The sequence below is a fragment of the Somniosus microcephalus genome, chromosome 20, assembly GCF_052327205.1.
Source record: "Somniosus microcephalus isolate GS21.2 chromosome 20, FLI_Smic_1.0, whole genome shotgun sequence".
Lineage (NCBI taxonomy): Eukaryota > Metazoa > Chordata > Chondrichthyes > Squaliformes > Somniosidae > Somniosus > Somniosus microcephalus.
This window is the reverse complement of record NC_141006.1, coordinates 51,277,516-51,298,568: the sequence shown is the minus strand read 5'-3', so window position 1 is coordinate 51,298,568 and position 21,053 is coordinate 51,277,516. Positions and strand designations below refer to the sequence as shown.

Below are 21,053 nucleotides of genomic sequence, written 5' to 3'. Positions count from 1 at the left end.
AACCCCAGCCTGTCCAGCCTCTCTTCATAGCTGAGGCGCTCCATCCCAGGTAACATCCTGGTGAATCTTCTCTGCACCCTCTCCAAAGCAATCACATCCTTCCTATAGTGAGGCGACCAGAACTGCACACAGTACTCCAGCTGTGGCCTCACCAGCGTTTTGTACAGTTCCATCATAACCTCCCTGCTCTTATATTCTATGCCTCGGCTAATGAAGGCAAGTATCCCATATGCCTTTTTAACCACCTTATCTACCTGTTCCGCTGCCTTCAGGGATCTATGTACATGTACACCAAGGTCCCTCTGACCCTCTGTACTTCCTAGGGTCCTACCACTCATTGTGTATTCCCTTGCCTTATTTGTCCGTCCAAAATGCATCACCTCGCACTTTTCAGGGTTAAATTCCATTTGCCACTTTTCCGCCCATCTGACCAACCCGTTTATATCGTCCTGTAGCCTGAGGCTTTCCTCCTCACAATTTACCACCTCACCAATTTTCGTGTCATCTGCGAACTTACTGATCATACCTTTTACATTCTCATCCAAATCATTTATGTAGATCACAAACAACAAGGGACCCAGCACCGATCCCTGAGGTACCCCACTGGACACAGGCTTCCAGTCACAAAAGCAACCTTCGACCATCACCCTCTGCCTCCTGCCACTCAGCCAGTTTAGGATCCAACGCGCCAAGGCACCCTGGATCCCATGGGCTCTTACCTTCTTGACCAGTCTCCTATGCGGGACTTTGTCAAAAGCTTTACTGAAGTCCATGTAAACCACATCCACAGCATTTCCCTCATCCACCCCCCTAGTCACCCCCTCGAAAAATTCAATCAGATTTGTCAGACATGATTTACCCTTGACAAAGCCATGCTGACTATCCCCGATTAATCCTTGCCTCTCCAAGTGGAGACTAATTTTGTCCCTCAGAATTTTTTCCAATAATTTCCCTACCACAGATGTTAGGCTCACTGGCCTGTAATTCCCTGGTTTATCCCTGCTACCCTTCTTGAATAATGGTACTACGTTAGCTGTTCTCCAGTCCTCTGGTACATCCCCTGTGGCCAGAGAGGTTCTGAAAATTTGTGTCAGAGCCCCTGCAATCTCCTCCTTTGCCTCCCACAGCAGCCTGGGATACATCTCGTCTGGGCCTGGGGATTTATCCACTTTTTGGCCTGCTAAAACCGCTAGCACCTCCTCCCTCTCGATGCTAATATGTTCAAATATGTCACAGCCCCCTTGCCCGATTTCTATGTCTGCATCGTCTTTCTCCAGAGTGAACACAGATGCAAAAAATTCATTTAAAACCCCGCCTACATCATCTGGCTCTACACACAGATTGCCACTTTGGTCCCTAATGGGCCCTACCCTTTCCCTGGTTATCCTCTTGCCCTTAATATACTTATAAAACATCTTAGGATTTTCCTTTATTTTGCTCGCCAGTGTTATTTCATGGCCCCTCCTCGCCCTCCTAATTTCTTTTTTAAGTATGCCCCTGCATTTTTTATACTCCTCTAGGGCTTCTTCCTTAGTGTTCTTTCTTACTCTCAAAGGCCTGATTGTAATCCCCCATGCAACGTGTCGATTCTGTAAGATAGGAGGAAGTTGGGGCATACATTCTGTAAACAGATAGACAAATCAGTTAAAATAAGAAAATGGAGAGAAATACAGAATCAAAATAGAAGGAATGGAGCAAGGGTGGGGAAAATGTTGAGACAAATAGATAAATTCAATTGTTTGGGTAGGTTGTGGCCCAGTATGGACTGAACTAAATCCACGGCACCTGAATTTGCTGTCCTTGTATTTATTTCCCAACCCAGATCATTTATGTTGCCAGAAATCCCAAGGATGTGATTGTGTCATACTATCACTTTCACAAGTACTGTCATTTGTTGAAGACACCAAAGGATTTTCAGCACTTTCTGGAGCAATTTGCTGAAGGAAATGGTAATTATTTTACAGTTTTGCTCAGTTCTTACCAAAAATATTACTTCTGCTAATATTTTGCTGAAAATTGTCGGATCATTTAAGATTCTTTATATTTTGGAAACAATCATATACGTACAGAACAATTGAAAGACATTAGTACTTTAGATTTAATGCATTTATATAAGCTCATTTTGAATATTTTTAGTGAGGTTTTATATCTCCCTGTAGTAAAGATAAATACTTATGTTTTGGGGCTTTACATAAGAACAGGAGTCAGCCAATCAGCCCCTCGAGCCTGTTCCGCCATTCAATTAGATCATGGCTGATCTGTATCTTAACTCCATCTACTCGCCTTGGTTCCATAACCCTCATTGCCCTTGCCTAAAAAAATCTATCAATTTCAGTTTGGAAATTTTCAATTGACCCCCCAGCCTCAACTGCTTTTTTGGGGGAGAGTTCCAGATTTCCACTAGCCTTTGCATGAAGAAGTCCTACCTGACATCACCCCTTTGCATAGGAGCTCCTAAAATTTGGGTATGGAATCGTGGACTAGCACTGAGGCTTCTACAAACCATCAGGTATCATAAACATATCCCCACTACATCACCAGGGAGCATTGGTGCACCTTTACCACTACACTAAGAATTGCCCTCATCATGGATCAATAATCCTTCCAACATCAGCAGAGGACATAAATGTAACCTACATCTAGACTACCATAGAAAAGGGTTCCGTTCCATACTTTGTGGCAGGCAGTGACTAGTGGGGTACCGCATGGATCGGTCCTTGGACCCCAGCTATTCACAATATATATTAATGATCTGGACGAGGGAACTAGATGTAATATCTCCAAGTTTGCAGACGACCCAAAGCTGGGTGGGCGTGTGTGCTGTGAGGAGGATGCCGAGAAACTCCAGTATGATTTGGACAGGTTGGGTGATTGGGCAGAAGCATGGCAGATGCAATATAACGTGGATAAATGCGAGGTTATCCACTTTGGTGTCAAAAACAAGAAGGCAGATTATTATCTGAATGGCAATAGATTGGGAGAAGGGGAAGTGCAACGAGACCTGGGTGTCCTTGTGCACCAGTCGCTGAAGGTAAGCATGCAGGTGCAGCAGGTGGTTAAGAAGTGAAATGGTATGCTGGCCTTCATAGCGAGAGGGTTTGAGTACAGGAACAAGGATGTCTTGCTGCAGTTGTACAGGGCCTTGGTGAGACCACATCTGGAGTATTGTGTGCAGTTTTGGTCGGCTTATCTGAGGAAGGATGTTCTTGCCATGGAAGGAGTGCAGCGAAGATTCACCAGGCTGATACCTGGGATGGCAGGAATGACATATGAGGAGAGATTGGGTCGATTGGGCTTGTACTCACTGGAGTTTAGAAGAATGAGAGGGGATCTAATTGAAACGTATAAAATTCTAACAGGACTAGACAGACTAGACGCAGGAAGGATGTTCCCGATGGTCAGGGAGTCCAGAACCAGGGGTCACTGTTTAAGGATAAGGGGTAAGCCATTTAGGACAGAGATGAGGAGGAATTTCTTCACCCAGAGAGTGGTGAACCTGTGGAATTCTCTACCACAGAAGGCAGTAGAGGCCAATTCATCAAATATATTCAAGAAGGAGTTGGATATATTTCTTAAGGCTAAAGGGATCAAGGGATATGGGGAGAAAGCAGGGATAGGGTACTGAATTTGGATGATCAGCCATGATCGCATTGAATGGCGGAGCAGGCTGGAAGGGCCAAATGGCCTACTCCTATCTTCTATGTTTCATCCCCTCCCCCTTTTCCCAGCCTCTAAACTTGCTTTCCATTTCCTGCTTTTTTCCAGTTCTGACGAAAGGTCTTCGACCTGAAACATTAACTCTGTTTCTCTCTCCAGGATGTTGCCTGGCCTGCTGAGTTTTTCCAGCGATTTCTGTTGTTATTTTGGATTTCCAGCATCCGCAGTATTTTGCTATTGCTCTGTAGTACTGTTCACTCACCACACTTACTTATCTTTTAAGTGCTTTATGGATCTTGGTTTGACCACATCAGAGACTGGTATAGCCACAAGGATGAACTGGACATATTGTTTGTGACATACGAGGATATGCAGAAAGTAAGTGATACTTATATATGGTAACTGAAGATGTTTGAATAAATCATGAATTCTGTGGACCTGATACTATTACAGCAGGGAGAATATTGTTAAATCTTCTGATTCTCGGTTTTGTATGAATTGTAATGATGTTTAATTTGGTTCTTCAAACAAAAACCTTAAGCATTAAAATATATCGGGGGTGAAATCTAAACTAGATGATTGTGGAAAACGGGCCATAGTGAATCGGAAGCTTGTTTTACACCCTGCCTGAATTTGTACTGCATTGAAGTCAATAGAAAATAAATCGGGCGGGGTATAAAACGGGCCAGCAATTCACTATTGCCCATTTTAAGCTATCGCCGAAAACCAATTTCACCCCCATTGTTTCCTCTAATGGTTACATTTTTTCAGAATCCCTTTCTTGTTCTGAAATTTATTTCTATCTTTTCTTTTTTGCTTCACTCTTCCTTTTCATCTTGCTCTATTTTCTCTCCATTCAATCCGACTGCTGTGAGCCACCATCACAGCTCCTCTTTGGGGCAGGATGGGCTGGACCACAGGTTTTGCTTGAGACAAAGTGTGGTTCTGTTGTCCTCATTACTGATTTTTGGATTTATATATAGGAGCATAGAGTACACGAGTAAAGAAGTAATGATGAATTTATACAAAAGATTGGTTAGACTACAGTTAGAGTACTGTGAGCAGTTTTGGGCACCCCATTATAGAAAGGGCATTAAAGTCATAGAGTGCTTACATTGTAGATTCACCAGGATGATGCCAGGGAAGAGAAAGTATAGTTATGAGGAGAGACTCAAGATACTGCGAGTATTTCCACTGGATCAGAGAAGGCTAAGAAGAGATTGAATAGAGGTTATTTAAAATTATGAAGCATTTTGATAGAGTGAAGAGATAAAGGCTAATTCTTCTGGTTGGGTAATCAGTGATTGAGGGGTCATCAACTTAAAATGGTAACAACGAGAGTAAGGAGAATTTCTTTCCATAGGGGGATGTTGGAGCATTGAATGCTTTGCCACAGGGAATGATTAAGGCAGAGAACATTGCAGCTATTAAGTGAAAATTGGATAAATATTTGAAGCAGAGGAAGACACCTATGGGGAGATTGTGGGGCAGTGGGATTAGTTGTGAATGGGTCTAGCAAAAAGCCAGTACAGACACAATAGGCCAAATGGTTTTCTTCTGTGCTTCAATCTTCTATGTTTCTATGGTTAAACTTGACCTTGTCTCATTGTAGTCATGGCTAATCAATTATTCAAGTCCTGAGCCTTGATTGGCTGGAAAACAGGCCTTTCAAGCTGCTTTGCAGCCAAGCTGAGGCCAGTTTCTGATTTATCTGAGTTCCACTACCAGAATGGACAGCGGGGCAATGGAGACACAGGGAAAAAGTCATAAAGTACTTACCCTGCCAGCATTGTGCAACTAAGACGTACAAATGATTCCCAAATATTTGTAACGGTAACACTTGATGATTCAACTAAAAAATTAAGTGTCTGGCATCTTACAAAGTTTGCAGGTACAGCCTGGCTGGTATTGAAATGTCTGCATTGACCTTTTGGCCAAACTATCTTGCACCACGAGATCTGTCACACGACCATTGCTGGACACTGTGCATAAACTTTACCACTGGCTGATCCCGCTGATGTTTCCACCACCGAGCTAAAGCAGCTGTGCCCCAGTAAAAGGGGAGCAGTGATCATAATATAATTTTATGTTGAGTTTGACTGAACAATTAAACTACTATACAGGTATGAGGGGCGAGTTAGCTAAGGTAGGTTAGGAAACTACAATAAAAGATATGACAGTAGAAAAGCAATGGAAACATTTAAAGAAATAATTCATAATTCGCAACGAATATACATTCCCTTAAGGAATAAAAACACCACGGGGAAAAATGGTCCAACCGTGGCTAACAAGAGAAATTAAAGATAGTATTAGATTTAAAGGAAGAGGCTTATACTGTTGCCAAAGAGAATAGTAAGCCTGATGATTGGTAGGATTTTAGAATTCAGCAAAGGAGGACCAAGAAATTGATAAAGAAAGGGAAAATTGTATATGAGAGTAAACTAGCGAGAGACATAAAAACAGAGTGTAAAAGCTTCTATAGGTATGTAAAAAGGAAAAGATTATCGAAAGTAAACATGGGTCCCTTACAGGCTGAGACAGGAGAAATTATAATGGGGAATATGGAAATGGCAGAGAAATTCAACAAATACTTTGGCCGCGATTTTGCGTTCGGTGTCTGAATAGGTGCGGGTCAGCTGGTTTCTGGGTTCCGGTCCCGCCCCCAGCTGAGTCCGCTCCACAGACGTGATTCTCCCCTGATTGACCTTGTTACGCCCGCCCTGCTTAACAGGAAACGGGTCTGATGACATCATCTGATGATGTGTCATCTGCCGGTTTCCTTAAAGGGACCATACACAATTTTATTTTGACAGTTGATCTCTTCGTGTTTGACAGCATTGAGGTGCTGAAAACACTGACGATCACTGCACAAAAGGTGAACTCTTGCACCCAGGCTCTCCAATGACTCCCTCCATATGCTGGAATAGATGGCAGCTGCAGGTGAGATGACAGAAGTGATCTGTCACTGGTTAGAGAGGTTCGCCCAATGAGGTGACACTGAACATATAGTTGGATTTAAAAACTTGCAAGCTAAAGAAATCTGTATATGTTTTAAAAATGCAATAACCAACATTTTCTTGCTCTGAAACTCACCATGTGCAACATTGCATCCTTCACATCACACCACAACATTGCATCCTTCATCTTTTCACAAACATTACACTAGACTCAGAACACACCACACTTACCTGGCGTGGTGTCCGGATGTCGTGAAACCCAACCCAGAAGTGGGAAAAGCGAAAAACAGGCTGAACACTTCTGACAAGTACCTGTTTTGCCTTTAATCCATTTCCCGCCGTTAGGTGTCGGGTCCATTCGCAAATCGGGGACCCGACACTTGGGAAGGCTGCTTGGAGGCAGGTTGACGGCAGGTTCGGGACCCGCCGTCAATCAATAGACTTTACCCTCTGACCCACCTCTCTGAGCGTCAGCAAAATTGCAGCCTTTGTGTCTGTCTTCACAGAAAAAGACACAAACAACCTCCCGGAAATAGTGGAGAACCAAGTGTCTGGCAGGAATGAGGACATCAGCAGCAGAGAAAATGCTGGAATCTATGACAGGAAACTTTCGTTTAACCGGAGGTTAAAAGTCCGGAAAGCTCTATCTACCGGCAAAATTCAGGAGCCGTTTCCTGTAAGTTTTTTTTACTTCTCGTTGCTTTTTTTCCCCCCAGTCAGGCTCTGCAAGGTCTGTAGCTAAACAACAGCTTCAGCTAGAGACGCTTGCAGCTGCAGCTGACTGTTTTGAAGAACAGGGTTTGTTGATTCACACGGAGCTGAAAAGCTCTGTATATGTTTTAACATTAGCGCTGGTTTATACGGCAGTTTTGATGGGACGGCACCAACTCGGTCCTGTCAGTGCCGGATACCAGAAAGTTTCCGGTATTAAGGGTGTGGTAACAGGGCACTTAGAAAATAATAATAGGATTGGGCAGAGTCAACACCGATTTATGAAAGGAAAATCATGTTTGACGAACCTGTTAAGAGATTTTTGAGGTTGTACCTAGCAGAATAGATGAGGGGGAACCAGTGGATGTGGTGTATTTGGATTTTCAGAAGGCATTCGATAAACTGCCACACCAGACGTTAAACAAAATTAGGGTTCATGGAATTGGGGGTAATATCTTAGCATGGATTGAGGCTTGGCTAACGGACAGAAAACAGAGATTAGGAATAAACGGGTCATTTTCGGGTTGGTAGGCTGTAACTAGTGCGGTACTGCAAGGATCAGTGTTTGGGCCTCTCAAAGATTTGAATGAGGGGATCAAATGTAATATATCCAAGTTTGCTGATGATAGAAAGCTAGGTGGGTATGTAAGTTGTGAGGAGGATGCAAAGAGGCTTCAAGGGGATATAAATAGGCTAAGTGAGTGGGCAATAATATAGCAAATTGAATATAATGTGCAGAAATGTGAAGTTATCCACGTTGGTAGGAAAAATAGAAAAGCAGAGTATTTTTAAATGGTGAGAGATTGGGAAATGTTGGTGCTCAGAGGGACCTGAGTGTCCTTGTACATGAATCACTGAAAGTTAACATGCAGGTACAGCAAGCAATTAGGAAAGCAAATGGTATGTTGGCCTTTATTACAAGAGGCTTTGAGTATAAGAGTAAAGACTTCTTACTGCAATTATATAGGGCCCTGGTGAGACCACACCTGGAGTATTGTGTACAGTTTTGGTCTCCTTACCTAAGGAAGGATATATTTGCAAGAGAGAGCGTGCAATGAAATTTCACCACACTGATTCCCGGGATGGGGGGATTGTCCTATGAGGAGAGATTGAGTAGACTAGGCCTATATTCCCTAAAGTTTAGAAGAAAGAGAGGTGATCTCATTGAAACTTCCAAAATTCTTACAGGGCTTGACAGGGTAGATGCAGGGAGGATGTTTCCCTTGGCTGGGGAGTCTAGAGCCAGGGGTCACAGTCTCAGAATAAGGGGTCAACCATTTAGGACTAAGATGGGGAGATATTGCTTCACTCAGAGGGTGATGAATCTTTGGAATTGTCGACTCCAGAGGGCTGTGGAGGCTCAGTCATTGAGTATATTCAAGTCTGATATCGATAGATTTTTGGATATTAAGGGCTCGATTTTCATTGTGCCGTGGAGTCGGGATTGGAGGCGTGCGGGAGGTTAAAATCCCGAAATCGGGGGTCCCAACCCCAACCCACCTCCATGCCAGTTTCAGAGGAGGCGGGTACCCGCCCCGCACTGGGACCCGCCTCCCCGAGGTGGGAACGAATTAGTGCCAATTAACTGCCTGTTAACAGGTAGATAACAGGCAGTTTTTAGCCTAATCCCTATTTTTAAGCTTGAACTGTGGGATTCCCAACGGCTCCAAACCACGCCAAGTTGGGGCCGTCGGGTTGGAGGGGTCGAGATGTCGGTGTTCAGGTGAGTGATGTGTGCATGAGTGCAAAGGTAAGTGTGTTTGGTGTGTCTAAAGTGAATAAAGAAGTGTAAATTACCTTTTCTTACCTTTTCAGCCTTCCTTCCTTTAGGTTCGGGAGTCCCTCATCTCACCGGCACAGAAAGCAGAATGGCTGCGAACTGTCAAAAGTGACAGCCTGCAGCTTTCTGTGCAGGAGAGATTTCTAACTGAGTCTGTGGAGAAGGACTCGGGTTAGAAGTAAGACTGTCAGTGTTTGACAGCTTCAAACAGCTGTGAAACACTGATATTTCATCTGTCAAAATGTCTTGACAGATGAAATTTCAGTCTGTGACGTCACCTGTTGCCGGGTGGCCCTTAATTGGCCTGCTGAGCCCGCTGGGCGGGCTCAACAAGGTCAATCAAGTTAAAAAAGCGTGGGTTGGCCGCATCTCGATGGAGGCGGGCCTACAACCCCCGAAAGTTGTAGTCCCGCCTCCAACCCGACTCCTGAATGAAAATCCTGCCCTAACGGAATCAAGGGATATGGGGATAGTGCAGGAAAGTGAAGTTGAGGTAGAATATCAGCCATGATCTTATTGAATGGCAGAGCAGGCTCGAGGGGCCGAATGGCCTACTCCTGCTCCCATTTCTTATGTTCTTATGATGTAATGAGGGGAAATGCAGCAGCCAATTTGTGCCCAGCAAAGTTCCACAAACAGCACTGAGATAAATGACCAGATAATCTGTTTTTTCGATGATGCTAGATGCGGGGCACCAGGAGAACTCCCAGCTCTTCTTCAAATAGTTCCATGAATCCTTTACGTCAACCTGAGGGAGAGACAAGGTCTCAGTGTAACGTCTCATTCAAAAGATGGCACCTCCAACAGTGCAGCACTCCCTCAGTACTGCTTGAAATGTCAGCCTAGATTGTGTGCTCAAGTCTCTGGAGTGGGGCTTGAAGCCACAACTGCCTGACTCAGAGGTGAGAGCGCCACTGAGCCACGGCTGACACAATGGCCATTAATTATTACTTAAGTGTTAGCAACTATGTTGAAAAAACTTTGACTCAGAACAATTGTGAGGCAGAGTACAGAAAATACATTAATCTTTATTCAAGATTGTGTTGCTAAGTTTGCTAGTGGTTTAATGTATACTTTGATAGTAGCAGAATGCTAGTCAGGTTAATCTGTGTTAAAAAGGAATTCTATTTTGGATTTATAATTGAGTAACCTAACTATAATTTGTTAAAGGATCTCAGGAGCGTGATAGAAAAAGTTGCAATTTTTCTTAATAAGAAGTTGGATGGAAACACCTTGGAGTCAATTTTGGATCACTGCACCTTTAAGTATATGAAAGAGAACCCTGCAACCAACTACCAAACTGTAGTGGGGCTGTTCGATGCTAAAAGTGGCTCTTTTTATAGAAAAGGTGAGTAATGCTATTGATCACAGGAAAGGACTAGGTCCGTACAAATCAGCCTTAAGTTTGTTTTGAAGATTGGCCTCTGTTCCAGTCCTTATTTTTGCTGGCAAGAAACTTAAAAATCAATAGGAAGCATGTAAAAACAATTTGGTTGTGATTGAGCACTTTCACCATTAATGATCTCAGGGATGGTTTTCTTAGATTTTCTAAATGTTTGTAGCTACCAGTCAGTATCTGAAATCAGTTCCCATTGGGATAGATTCTGCGCCAAAATTGAGAAATACTGTTGGACTTATTTACATCAAAGCTTATTCCTTAAATGGAAAATAATACAAGCGTTACTGTAGAACGCTTCGAGTGGTGCAGGAATGGTTGTACAGTTGACCTTTAGTTGCACTCTCTGGGGGTGAATCCACAACCCAATGCTCCCGGCTGTGGGGATGCTCACAAGATGTACATCTCAGGAAATCGTTGGTGCACAGTCCATGGTTTTGGATCCATTCATTTTAATGGCCAGTGTTTTCCCAAGATGCACTTCCGATGAGCTCCACTCCCCATTGGGATTGTTGGATCACAAAATCACCCTGTCTGTGCTTTTGGTCCAGGTTCAGTATTGTACTGATACGCATTCTTCTACCTGTATCATATTAGGAATTGTTAATCTGTTATTAATTCTAAGTTGATGTGATATGTACATTATTATTTTCATTTAAAGTTTAATTTTGGGATTATTTAATTTTTAGGGGTTGCTGGAGACTGGAAGAATCACTTTCTAGTGTCCCAGAATGAGTGGTTTGATTCCATCTACCAGGAGAGGATGGCAGACTTCCCTTTGAAGTTTGAAAACAATATTGATCTGCTTTCTTACCCAAATAAGCAGTAATTTTAAAATGTTGTAAACATTTAAATATTGGCTGATGCTCGATTCTCCACACCTCCTTGTCTTTCTATTTTCCACAGAAATACCTCTAGCAGTGTTCACACTGATACTCTACCCTTCAAATAGCTCCTGGGCTCACTCGCCCTCCACACCTCTCTCCAAACTTGGACATCAGTTCGTTGATGCTCCAAGCTGACTCCACCTTATCTGCAAGTGAACTTCATCCCACCACGGAACCTTTGGCTGGATTTTGTGAATGGAGGCGAGTTGGAGGCGGGACTGCTGCTTGTCATGTCAATGTCCCGCCTCCATCCTCGCCTGATTTTCCCGATTGAGCTCGTTAAGCCCGTCCTGCAGGCCAATGAGGGAGGAAGTCACTGACAGATCACGTCAACGTCAGATATGCTATCTGTCAAGACTTCTTGAAAGAGGAAATGACAGCGTTTGACAGCTCTGGGGGAGGCAATTAAAATCATTAGTGGCTTGTTTGCAGCCACTTATCAATTTTTTTTCCAGCTTTTTGGATCTGACCGCCCACCAGTTTCCTGCTATGCCTAGACCTCATCTGTGAAACTGAGGTGGGAGGTCAGTGGCCGTTGAATCAGCTGATGAGTTGACAGCTTCAAATGTCAAGTCAAAGCTCCCAGCTGATTGAGATATATTGCCTTAACCGCTAGCCTCTCTAAACTGCATTTCCACTACAGATTCAGGATGCTGCAAGCCTTTACACAAATCATAGAAACATAGAAGAGCAGGAGTAGGCCATTTGGCCCCTCGAGCCTGCTCCACCATTTAATGAGGTCATGGCTGATCATACAAATTCATGGAATAGATGGCAGGTGAAGTAGGGATGACAGAAGTGATCTGTCAATGATGGGAGAGGTAATGAGGTCAGACTGGATGGAGACTGGATGGAAACACAAAGCTGGGTGGGCGTGTGTGCTGTGAGGAGGATGCAGAGAAACTCCAGTACAATTTGGACAGGTTGGGTGATTGGGCAGATGCATGACAGATAAATGCGAGGTTATCCACTTTGGTGGCAAAAACAGGGAGGCAGATTATTATCTGAACGGCAATAGATTGGGAAAAGGGGAAGTGCAACGAGACCTGGGTGTCCTTGTGCACCAGTCGCTGAAGGTAAGCATGCAGGTGCAGCAGGCGGTTAAGGCGGCAAATGGTATGCTGGCCTTCATAGCGAGAGGATTCGAGTACTGGAGCAAGGATGTCTTGCTGCAGTTGTACAGGGCCTTGGTGCGACCACACCTTGAGTGTTGTGTGCAGTTTTGGTCGCCTTATCTGAGGAATGATGTTCTTGCCATGGAGGGAGTGCAGCGAAGATTCACCAGTCTGATACCTGGGATGGCAGTAATGACGTATGAGGAGAGATTGGGTCGATTAGGCTTATATTCGCTAGACTTTAGAAGAATGAGAGGGGATCTCATTGAAACTTATAAAATTCTAACAGGACTAGACAGACTAGATGCAGGAAGGATGTTCCCGATGGCGGGTGAGTCCAGAACCAGGGGTCACAGTCTAAGGATAAGGGTTAAGCCATTTAGGACAGAGATGAGGAGGAATTTCTTCACCCAGAGAGTGGTGAACCTGTGGAATTCTCTACCACAGAAGGCAGTTGAGGCCAATTCATTAAATATATTCAAGAAGGAGTTAGATATATTTCTTAAGGCTAAGGGGATCAAGGGATATGGGGAGAAAGCAGGGACAGGGTACTGAATTTGGATGATCAGCCATAATCGCATTGAATGGCGGAGCAGGCTCGAGGGGCCGAATGGCCTACTCCTGCTCCTATCTTCTATGTTTCTATGAATGACGTCACCATACCCAGTTCCTCTAATTGGCCAGGAAACTCGCTGGGTGGCTTAACAAGCCCCATCAATGGGAAATCATTTCAGAGGCCGGGATGAAGCCAGCAGCGAGGCCGAGACCCGCCACGGACTCTCCAAGCTCAGCAAAATCGCAGCCAGAGGAATAGGAGTCAGCCATTTAGCCCCTCGAACCTGTTCCGCCATTCATTGAGATCATGGCTGATCTGTGACCTAACGCCTTTGCCCCATATCCCTTAATACCTTTGGTTAACAAAAATCTATCAATGTCAGATTTAAAATTAACAACTGACCCAGCATCAACTACCGCTTGCGGAAGAGAGTTTCACTTGCATCACTTGCATCTTGCCCAATGACCATTTTTGATCCCCAGGCATATTTCCAGTGGCTATTACGGGACAGTGATCAGGTGTGGGAACCCTGGCTGATATTTTTCTTTGGAATGCAAACGTGGTGAGTTCAATTGTGGTGTTCCAACTACTGGCCTGGCTGAAATCAATAGCTCAGCACAGGATTTTCCTGGTCTGTGTTACTCAGTTCTATTCTGATCACTTTAAGCACGTTGTTTGATGATTCCTTGATTGCAATTACATAAGTTTATGTCCTTCAGATAGGCTCCAGAAACTTTTCAACTTATTGATAACTCCTCTGTAGTGAGATGAATATTGACTCCAATAATGCTGTGACACTAACAGCAACCTTAGTTATTTCACACAGGCTGACACTATCCCCATGATTAACTTTCTGCCCATTTCTGCTGAACTTCACGGAGGTGATATTTGTCTTGGCCCATTTTGTGCTATCGTCAAGACGAATTTCACACCCCAATGTTCCAATCATTATAAGAACATAAGAAATAGGAGCAGGTGTAGGCCATTCGGCCCCTTGAGCCTGCTCCGCCATTCAGTAAGATCATGGCTGATCTTCAACCTCAACTCCACTTTCCCGCACTATCCCCATATCCCTTGATTCCCTTAATATCCAAAAATCTATTGCTCTCTTTCTTTAATATACTCAATGAATTTGATTACAATGCATTTGATATTCATGAGATATCTATAAGATATGAAATGCATTGTAAACAAATCTCGCGAGGTCTCTTGGACATCAGAGGTTGTGGAAATATTAAAACTAATTTAGTTAAAAACGAATTTTACACAATCAATATTTGTTATCTTTCTTTCTCATGTATACAAATCTATATATACATAACACCATCTCAGTTAAAAATAATACACTTTTGGGCGCTTTTCCCAGACCAATATAAAGCTCATCAAACAGTTTCTCATGATAACCTCGTTGACATGGTGAGAGCCAAGAGAGTAATCCTCGGACACTGGTGGGGTGCTCTGGGAGATTGCTCTGCCATGCTAACCACAGGTTTGAACAAATGTCTCCTCCTTATAGAATATCCAGGTGAATAGATAATATTGCAACTCTTCATATTTCATTGGACTTCAATAATGGACTGATTATTTGTATTAGGTGTCGCAGATATATTCTGTACTTTATGAATGAATCGTATATTCACTTTTAATCGTTTCCTATCACTCATCTTTTGTATCGGATTATACATGCATGTTCTTTCTTTTGTAGTGACACATAATAATAAAAATCCAAATGAGAAACAGAAAACAGACTGTTGACAGGGTGTTGTGTAAAAGGATGATTGTGGAGTAACAACAGACAAAAATCATATCTCCAGTAACATCAACATGTCGAAGTTTCATCAGAAACCAGTTTTAACCCATTTCCTAGGGCGACATATAAAGGCCTAGAAATTCATCTCGGGCAGTGGCACAAGACATTGACTGCATTGGAACGGAGTATCGGGCGCTGCGTAGAATGGGCGGCCCATCCGATACCGCCCATTTAGCGCCACTGGCCGAGACCATTTTCTAAGCCAAAAGATTAATTAAAATATTTATTTTCCTCATGAAAATATAAATATTAGAAATTGGATGTCATGTCCAGCAATATGATAAGAAAAATGCCTCCATTTATCATGAAACTCATCACATCCCACTCATGACTTCATCACTTGTGCATTATCCAATCAGTTTCGCTCTGGGAAATATGTCCTGTCTAATGGCTGGTCAGGACAAAACAATGACAATTGGTTTAGTGAATACTCGTCAAAGAAGGGCTGATTATTGCAGACCAGGTCTTGGGAGTGCGGCCTAAGAGTAACACACTCCCAAATTTACCTTTAATTATCACTGCTGGACTCTGTGTACCGGCAACAGAAGGAAAGCCCATGCACAGAGTTACTCTGACAAATTGGTTACTGTGCACGTGCAACATAGCATCATGATGTTATCAAGGGGCGTCCCTATATAAAGTGAAGAGTGTGTTGCCACCAGTGCAGCTTTTCCTAGATACAGATCGACTGAAGCGGGCACTAAGATCCAGGGGGAGAAAGAAAGGTCTTCATAGCTGCTAGTTTAGCAAAATCTGGTAGTTTTACCTTGATCTGAGCACCAGGTGTGGGAGGCCTGGGCTATAGTAGACAGGGCCAAGGAGCAGCATAAACGCTGCTTGGAAAAGGATTAAAATAGTAAAACAGACAGATTCCACTGATACAGAGAGGTTACAAGGGAATCCTCTGTCAGTTCAACAGCTGGGGGGAAAGACCAGGTGAAAAACTTACCAATCCCTAACTAGATATACATTCCCAAAACATCAAGTAACACAACCTTTAAATTACAGGGATAATATAAATATATGACATAATTTATATGCATGAAAACCTCAACACATTAAATCCTAGGATCATCAATTGTCCCATTTCGGACTGAACAGTCTAGTTTTTGATTGAGTTATCTAGTAATTTCTAAAATGCAAACCAAATACAAAAAAGTCTATTATTTTTAAAATAGAAGTCTGTTTTCTTGTATACATGCCAACTTTCCATTTTATTTAGACAAACAACATTGCAGAGCCAGTGTCTGCTTGTCGACATTTGCTGGTAAAAATCCAGATGGATTTAAAACATTCCTGCTAGCTGACATTAAAAATGGTTCTGTTTCCTCACGTACTGTCCCTCTCCTTTTCAAAACCACTGTTGTCACACCTCTCCTCATAAACCCACTCTCGACCCCTCTGTCCTTGCACGTTACCGCCCCATCTCCAATCTCCCTTTCCTCTTCAAAGCCCTTAAACATGCTGTCACCTTCCTAATCTGTACCCATCTTTACCGCAACTTCATGTTTGAATCTGCCTGATCAAGTTTCTGCCCCTGCCACAGCCCTGAAATCACAGAATCACAGAAACCCCACAGTGCAGATAGAGGCCATTTCGGCCCATCGAGCCTGCACCGACACATATCCCACCCGATCCCCGTAACCCCACGTATTTAATCCCCCTAACACTAAGGGTCAATTTATCATAGCCAATCAACCTAACTCACACATCTTTGGACTGTGGGAGGAAACCGGAGCACCCGGAGGAAACCCACGCAAACACGGGGAGAATGTGCAAACTCCACACAGACAGTCGCCCGAGGCCGGATTCGAACCCGGGTCCCTGGCGCTGTGAGGCAACAGTGCCAGGGAAATGGCCCAAATCACATTCACAAATGCAACCTCTGTGACTGTGAGCACTTTGCACTAGCCTTCTTCCCCATTCTTAACCTCTACAGCCTTTTGACAGTTGACACACCATCCTCCACCTCTCATGTATTATCCAACTGAGTGGGATTTCCCTTGCTTAGTTTCATTCTTACCTATCCAATCATAGCCAGAGAAACTGTTGCAATGATTTCTCTACCCACTCACACACCATTACGTCTCGAGTCCCTCAAGGATCTATCCTTGGCCCCCTCCATTTCTTCATCAAACATGACCCCTTGGTGACATCATCTGAAGACATATGGGGGTCAGGTTCCACATATATGATGATGACACCCTGCTCTACCTCCATCACCTCTCCTGATTCCTCCACTACCTTAGTGTTGTCAGACTGAAATCCAGTCCTGGATGAGCCGCAATTTCCACCAGTTGGGAATATTGGGAAGACCAAAGCCATACCCAAACTCTGTTCTCTGACCACTAATCCCAACCCCCTCCCTGAACACTGTCTCAGGCTGACCAGACTGTTTGTAACCTCGAACCTTGGTGTCCTATTTGACCCAGAGCTGACCTTCTAACCTGATATCTTCTCCATCACAAAGACTCCCGACTTCTTCTTCCATATTATCGCCCATCTCTGGCTCACCTCACTCAAAACTCTGCTGCTCCTATCCTATCCTGCACAAAGTCGTGCTCACCCATTAACCGTATGTACACTGACCTACGTTGGCACCCGGTGCCACATTGTCTCAAATTTAAAATTCCAACTCCTCACTACCTTCCTACTCTCCACCTGCCCTTCGATTCTTGTCTCCGCCTTGACTAAGACCCTAGCTACCTTCAATGCCTCTCTTGGCATTCTCGGAACGGCTCATGCAGGCAGTCAATGCTGCCGCTTTATGAACAGCAACTGCAACTGCCCCATGCTCCTCTATCACTGACCTTCCCATTCACTGCACCCATTATGGGCTAAGTTCACCAACCTCCTTCCTGTCCCACTCACCCAATCCACCACTGTCCACTGGGATTCTGCCAGTGGATCAACAATCACCACCCATCTCCGCATTTCTCCCGGATTGTCCACTCACTCGTGAACAAGACCCTTGCCATACACGATCATATTGTGGATGATTGCATTGATATTAAGGCCCAGATGGAAACTTGGCTCACAGGTGAAGACACTTTGCCCCTTACTGAAGTCTCCCAGCCTAGCTATACGATCCACCATTTACCCCACCCAAAGCACCACAGTGACATTGTGGCCCTTATCACTAAATCACACCTTTGTCTCTGGAACTACTTCTATGGAACCTTCTGCTACTTCCACCCCCTCACCTCCCCTTTAAAATACCAAGTTTTCTACCCTTCTCCTTGTGTATGGTGTCCCCTACAGCAAACCCTGGGCAGTGCTTCAATGGGCCTTTTGCAGCTCAAGGCCTCTGCCCTAAATTGTTGCTCCCTCTGTGCCTGGTGTGCTTCTGCCACCAGCGCACAGGAGCAGAATTTCCGCTCCAACATTGTTTGGAGTCAGCAGTGCCACCCAGTGGCTGAAGTCAGGTGTTATAAATATATTATTTTTTCTCCATCAAAGTTTGTTTCAGCAGCACATGGCAGCAAAAATAAGCTGCTATCAAAGTTACTGTCTAATGGGGAAGAAAGAGAATTTTGTGCTAGTAAAAATGTGGTGTATGTGCCTTTAAAAGCAATTGTGGTGTATGTGCCTTTAAGAGCCCCAGGTGTGCGTAATGCCGGTAATTGCCACTTGGGCTATATTTGCTGGTCCATTTATGGATTCAATGTTCTTAATCGCAGTTGATGCACACTCCAAGTGGCCGGAGGTAATAAAGATGTCCTCCACCACCACGGAAAAAACCATCACAGTATTAAGGACCATATTTGCCAGGAATGGGCTGCCGGAGCAGATATGTTCTGATAATGGACCGCAATTTGTGTCCGAAGAATTCAGAAAGTTCTTAAAGAACAATGGGGTAAAGCACTACACGTCCGCCCCATACCATCCCGCCACCAATGGATTGGCTGAAAGGTTTGTCCAGACCTTCAAGAAGGCCATCAAGGCCATGGGTAATGAAGACATAAAACTTCAGCACAAGGTGGATAACTTCTTATTTGCATATAGGAATGCAACGCATATGGTTACTAACCAAACTCCCGCCATGATGTTCTACAATAGAAACCTAAGATGCCGGCTGGATTTGGTCAAGCCCAACATCCGAAGGGACGTGGAGAACCGGCAGTTTCAGGGCATGAATGAAAGGCCAACTAGGGCCTTCCAGATAGGCCAACCGGTTTTGGCCCGGGACTACCGTACCGAGAAATGGCAGCCTGGAACTACCTGCACACGATTAGGACCACTGATGTATACCGTGGACATCGGAGACAGCATAATAAGGCGCCATGCTGACCAAATCATCAAGTCATCCGAAAAGGGACAACCTACACCACCACTCTATACATCTAACGATGAAGTAGAGATACCCATATCTACCTCCGATCGGGTGATACTGGAGCCCGATGAACCCGACACTGGCCTTCAAGCCGAATCAGCCTTACCAGAAGAACCTACTACACCACCAGAAACTACTACACCCCCGAGGCGTTATCCGGACCGAGTCAGGAAGCCTCCTGAGAGACTAACTTATAATTAATTAATACAGCAATGTATATTATTTTGCATATAACATGTAATTAATAATTACTTAAAATATGATGTACTAGTTAGCTAGAAGGGGAGGAATTGTGGTGTATGTGCCTTTAAAAGCAATTGTGGTGTATGTGCCTTTAAGAGCCCCAGGTGTGCGTAATGCCGGTAATTGCCACTTGGGCTATATAAGCCTGCGTATATCCTTTCGAACCCCCCCCAGACTTGCTTAGTAAATACCTATGAACCAACTCCTGTCTTCAGTGTCTTTATCTACACACGGACACTACAAAAAGGAGAACAAAATGAGAAGAAAGCAAAAGAGAATGGGGGTAATGTTGACTTTGTGCCATCGTGTACAACGGGCAATAGCGGAACGACAGCCAGTTTTACATCTCCCCCGATTTTTATTTCCATTGAAGTAAAATGGCAAAAATCTAAAGTTTCTGGGAGTTGGAGGCGTGCTGTCAGACTCTCCTAGAAAACAACCCTTCCGCCTTCAATGCGGGCCGTGGATCAGTTTGTGGTGGTCTGGGCTGTGGGTGTTAGAGTGTGGCTCCTCCCACAACCCCAGCTCTGGCAGATGCCTGATTTTCACCCATAGTGGTGCAGATGGCTGCCTGCAAAATGCAAATTACAGAAACTCCACCTGACCCCAGATACTCTGCTGCACCAATGGCAGAGGTTCCTAGCGGGCGCATCCCACCATTTATGCCGAGAGCGAAGGCCCATAACGTTTCATGCCTTGTATTTCAAGGTTATGGAAAAACACCGAAAAACATTGGGAAATGTGGTTGTTGGAAAATTGGGACGTTGCTGTTGTTGTTGACGTGTGTCATAAGAACATAAGAACTTAAGGAATAGGAGCAGGAGTAGGCCCTTTGAGCCATTCAATAAGACCATGGCTGATCTTCTACCTCAACTCCACCTTCCCGCACTATCCTCATATCCCTTAATTCCCTTCGTTTCCAAAAATTTATCAAACTCTGTCTTGAATATACTCAACGACTGAGCATCCTCAGCTCTCTGGGGTAGAGAATTCCAAAGATTCACCACCCTCTGAATGAAGAAATGTCTCCTCATCTTAGTCCTAAATGGCCGACCCTTTATCCTGAGACTCCGACCCCTGGTTCCAGACTCCCCAGCCAGGGGAAACATCCTCCCTGAATCTACCCTGTCAAGCCCCTTAAGAATTTTATATGTTTCAATTAGATCACTTCTCATTCTTCTAAACTCTAGGGAATATAGGCCTAGTCTACTCAATCTCTCCTCATAGGACAATCCCCCCATCCCAGGAACCAGTCTAGTGAACCTTTGTTGCACTCCCTCTATGGCAAGTATGTCTTTCCTTAGGTAAGGAGACCAGAACTGTACACAGTACTCCAGGTGTGGCCTCACAAATGCCCTGTATAATTGCAGTAAGACTTCTTTACTCTTAAACTCTAATTCCTTTATAACAAAAGCTAACATACCATTTGCTTTCCTAATTGCTTGCTGTACCTGCATGTTAACTTTCTGTGATTCATGTACAAGGACACCAATGTACATTCCTTCTGAACGCAAACATTTCCCAGTCTCTCACCATTCAAAAAATATTCCGCTTTTTTGTTTTTCCGACTGTGAAGTGGATAACTTCACACTTCCCCACATTGTATTC

The 21,053-nt window shown here is 44.1% G+C and overlaps 1 protein-coding gene across 2 annotated transcripts in view; it reads left to right on the top strand.

The window, feature by feature from the left end:
- Positions 1–19,630, top strand: part of LOC147103231 (amine sulfotransferase-like) — a 40,986-nt gene extending 21,356 nt beyond the window's left edge. Inside the window, exons 3-6 of one of the 2 annotated variants that reach the window (XM_085962668.1) lie at positions 1,823–1,949; positions 3,941–4,035; positions 10,276–10,453; positions 18,550–19,630. In XM_085962668.1, coding sequence (XP_085818794.1) covers positions 1,823–1,949; positions 3,941–4,035; positions 10,276–10,453; positions 18,550–19,403 — 1,254 coding nt within the window. In that variant the 3' untranslated portion in view covers positions 19,404–19,630. Of the gene's footprint in view, positions 1–1,822; positions 1,950–3,940; positions 4,036–10,275; positions 10,454–11,190; positions 11,601–18,549 lie in introns of those variants that run through there. The other variant, XM_085962669.1, reaches the window with a different exon arrangement.
- The last annotated feature ends 1,423 nt before the right edge of the window (positions 19,631–21,053 follow it).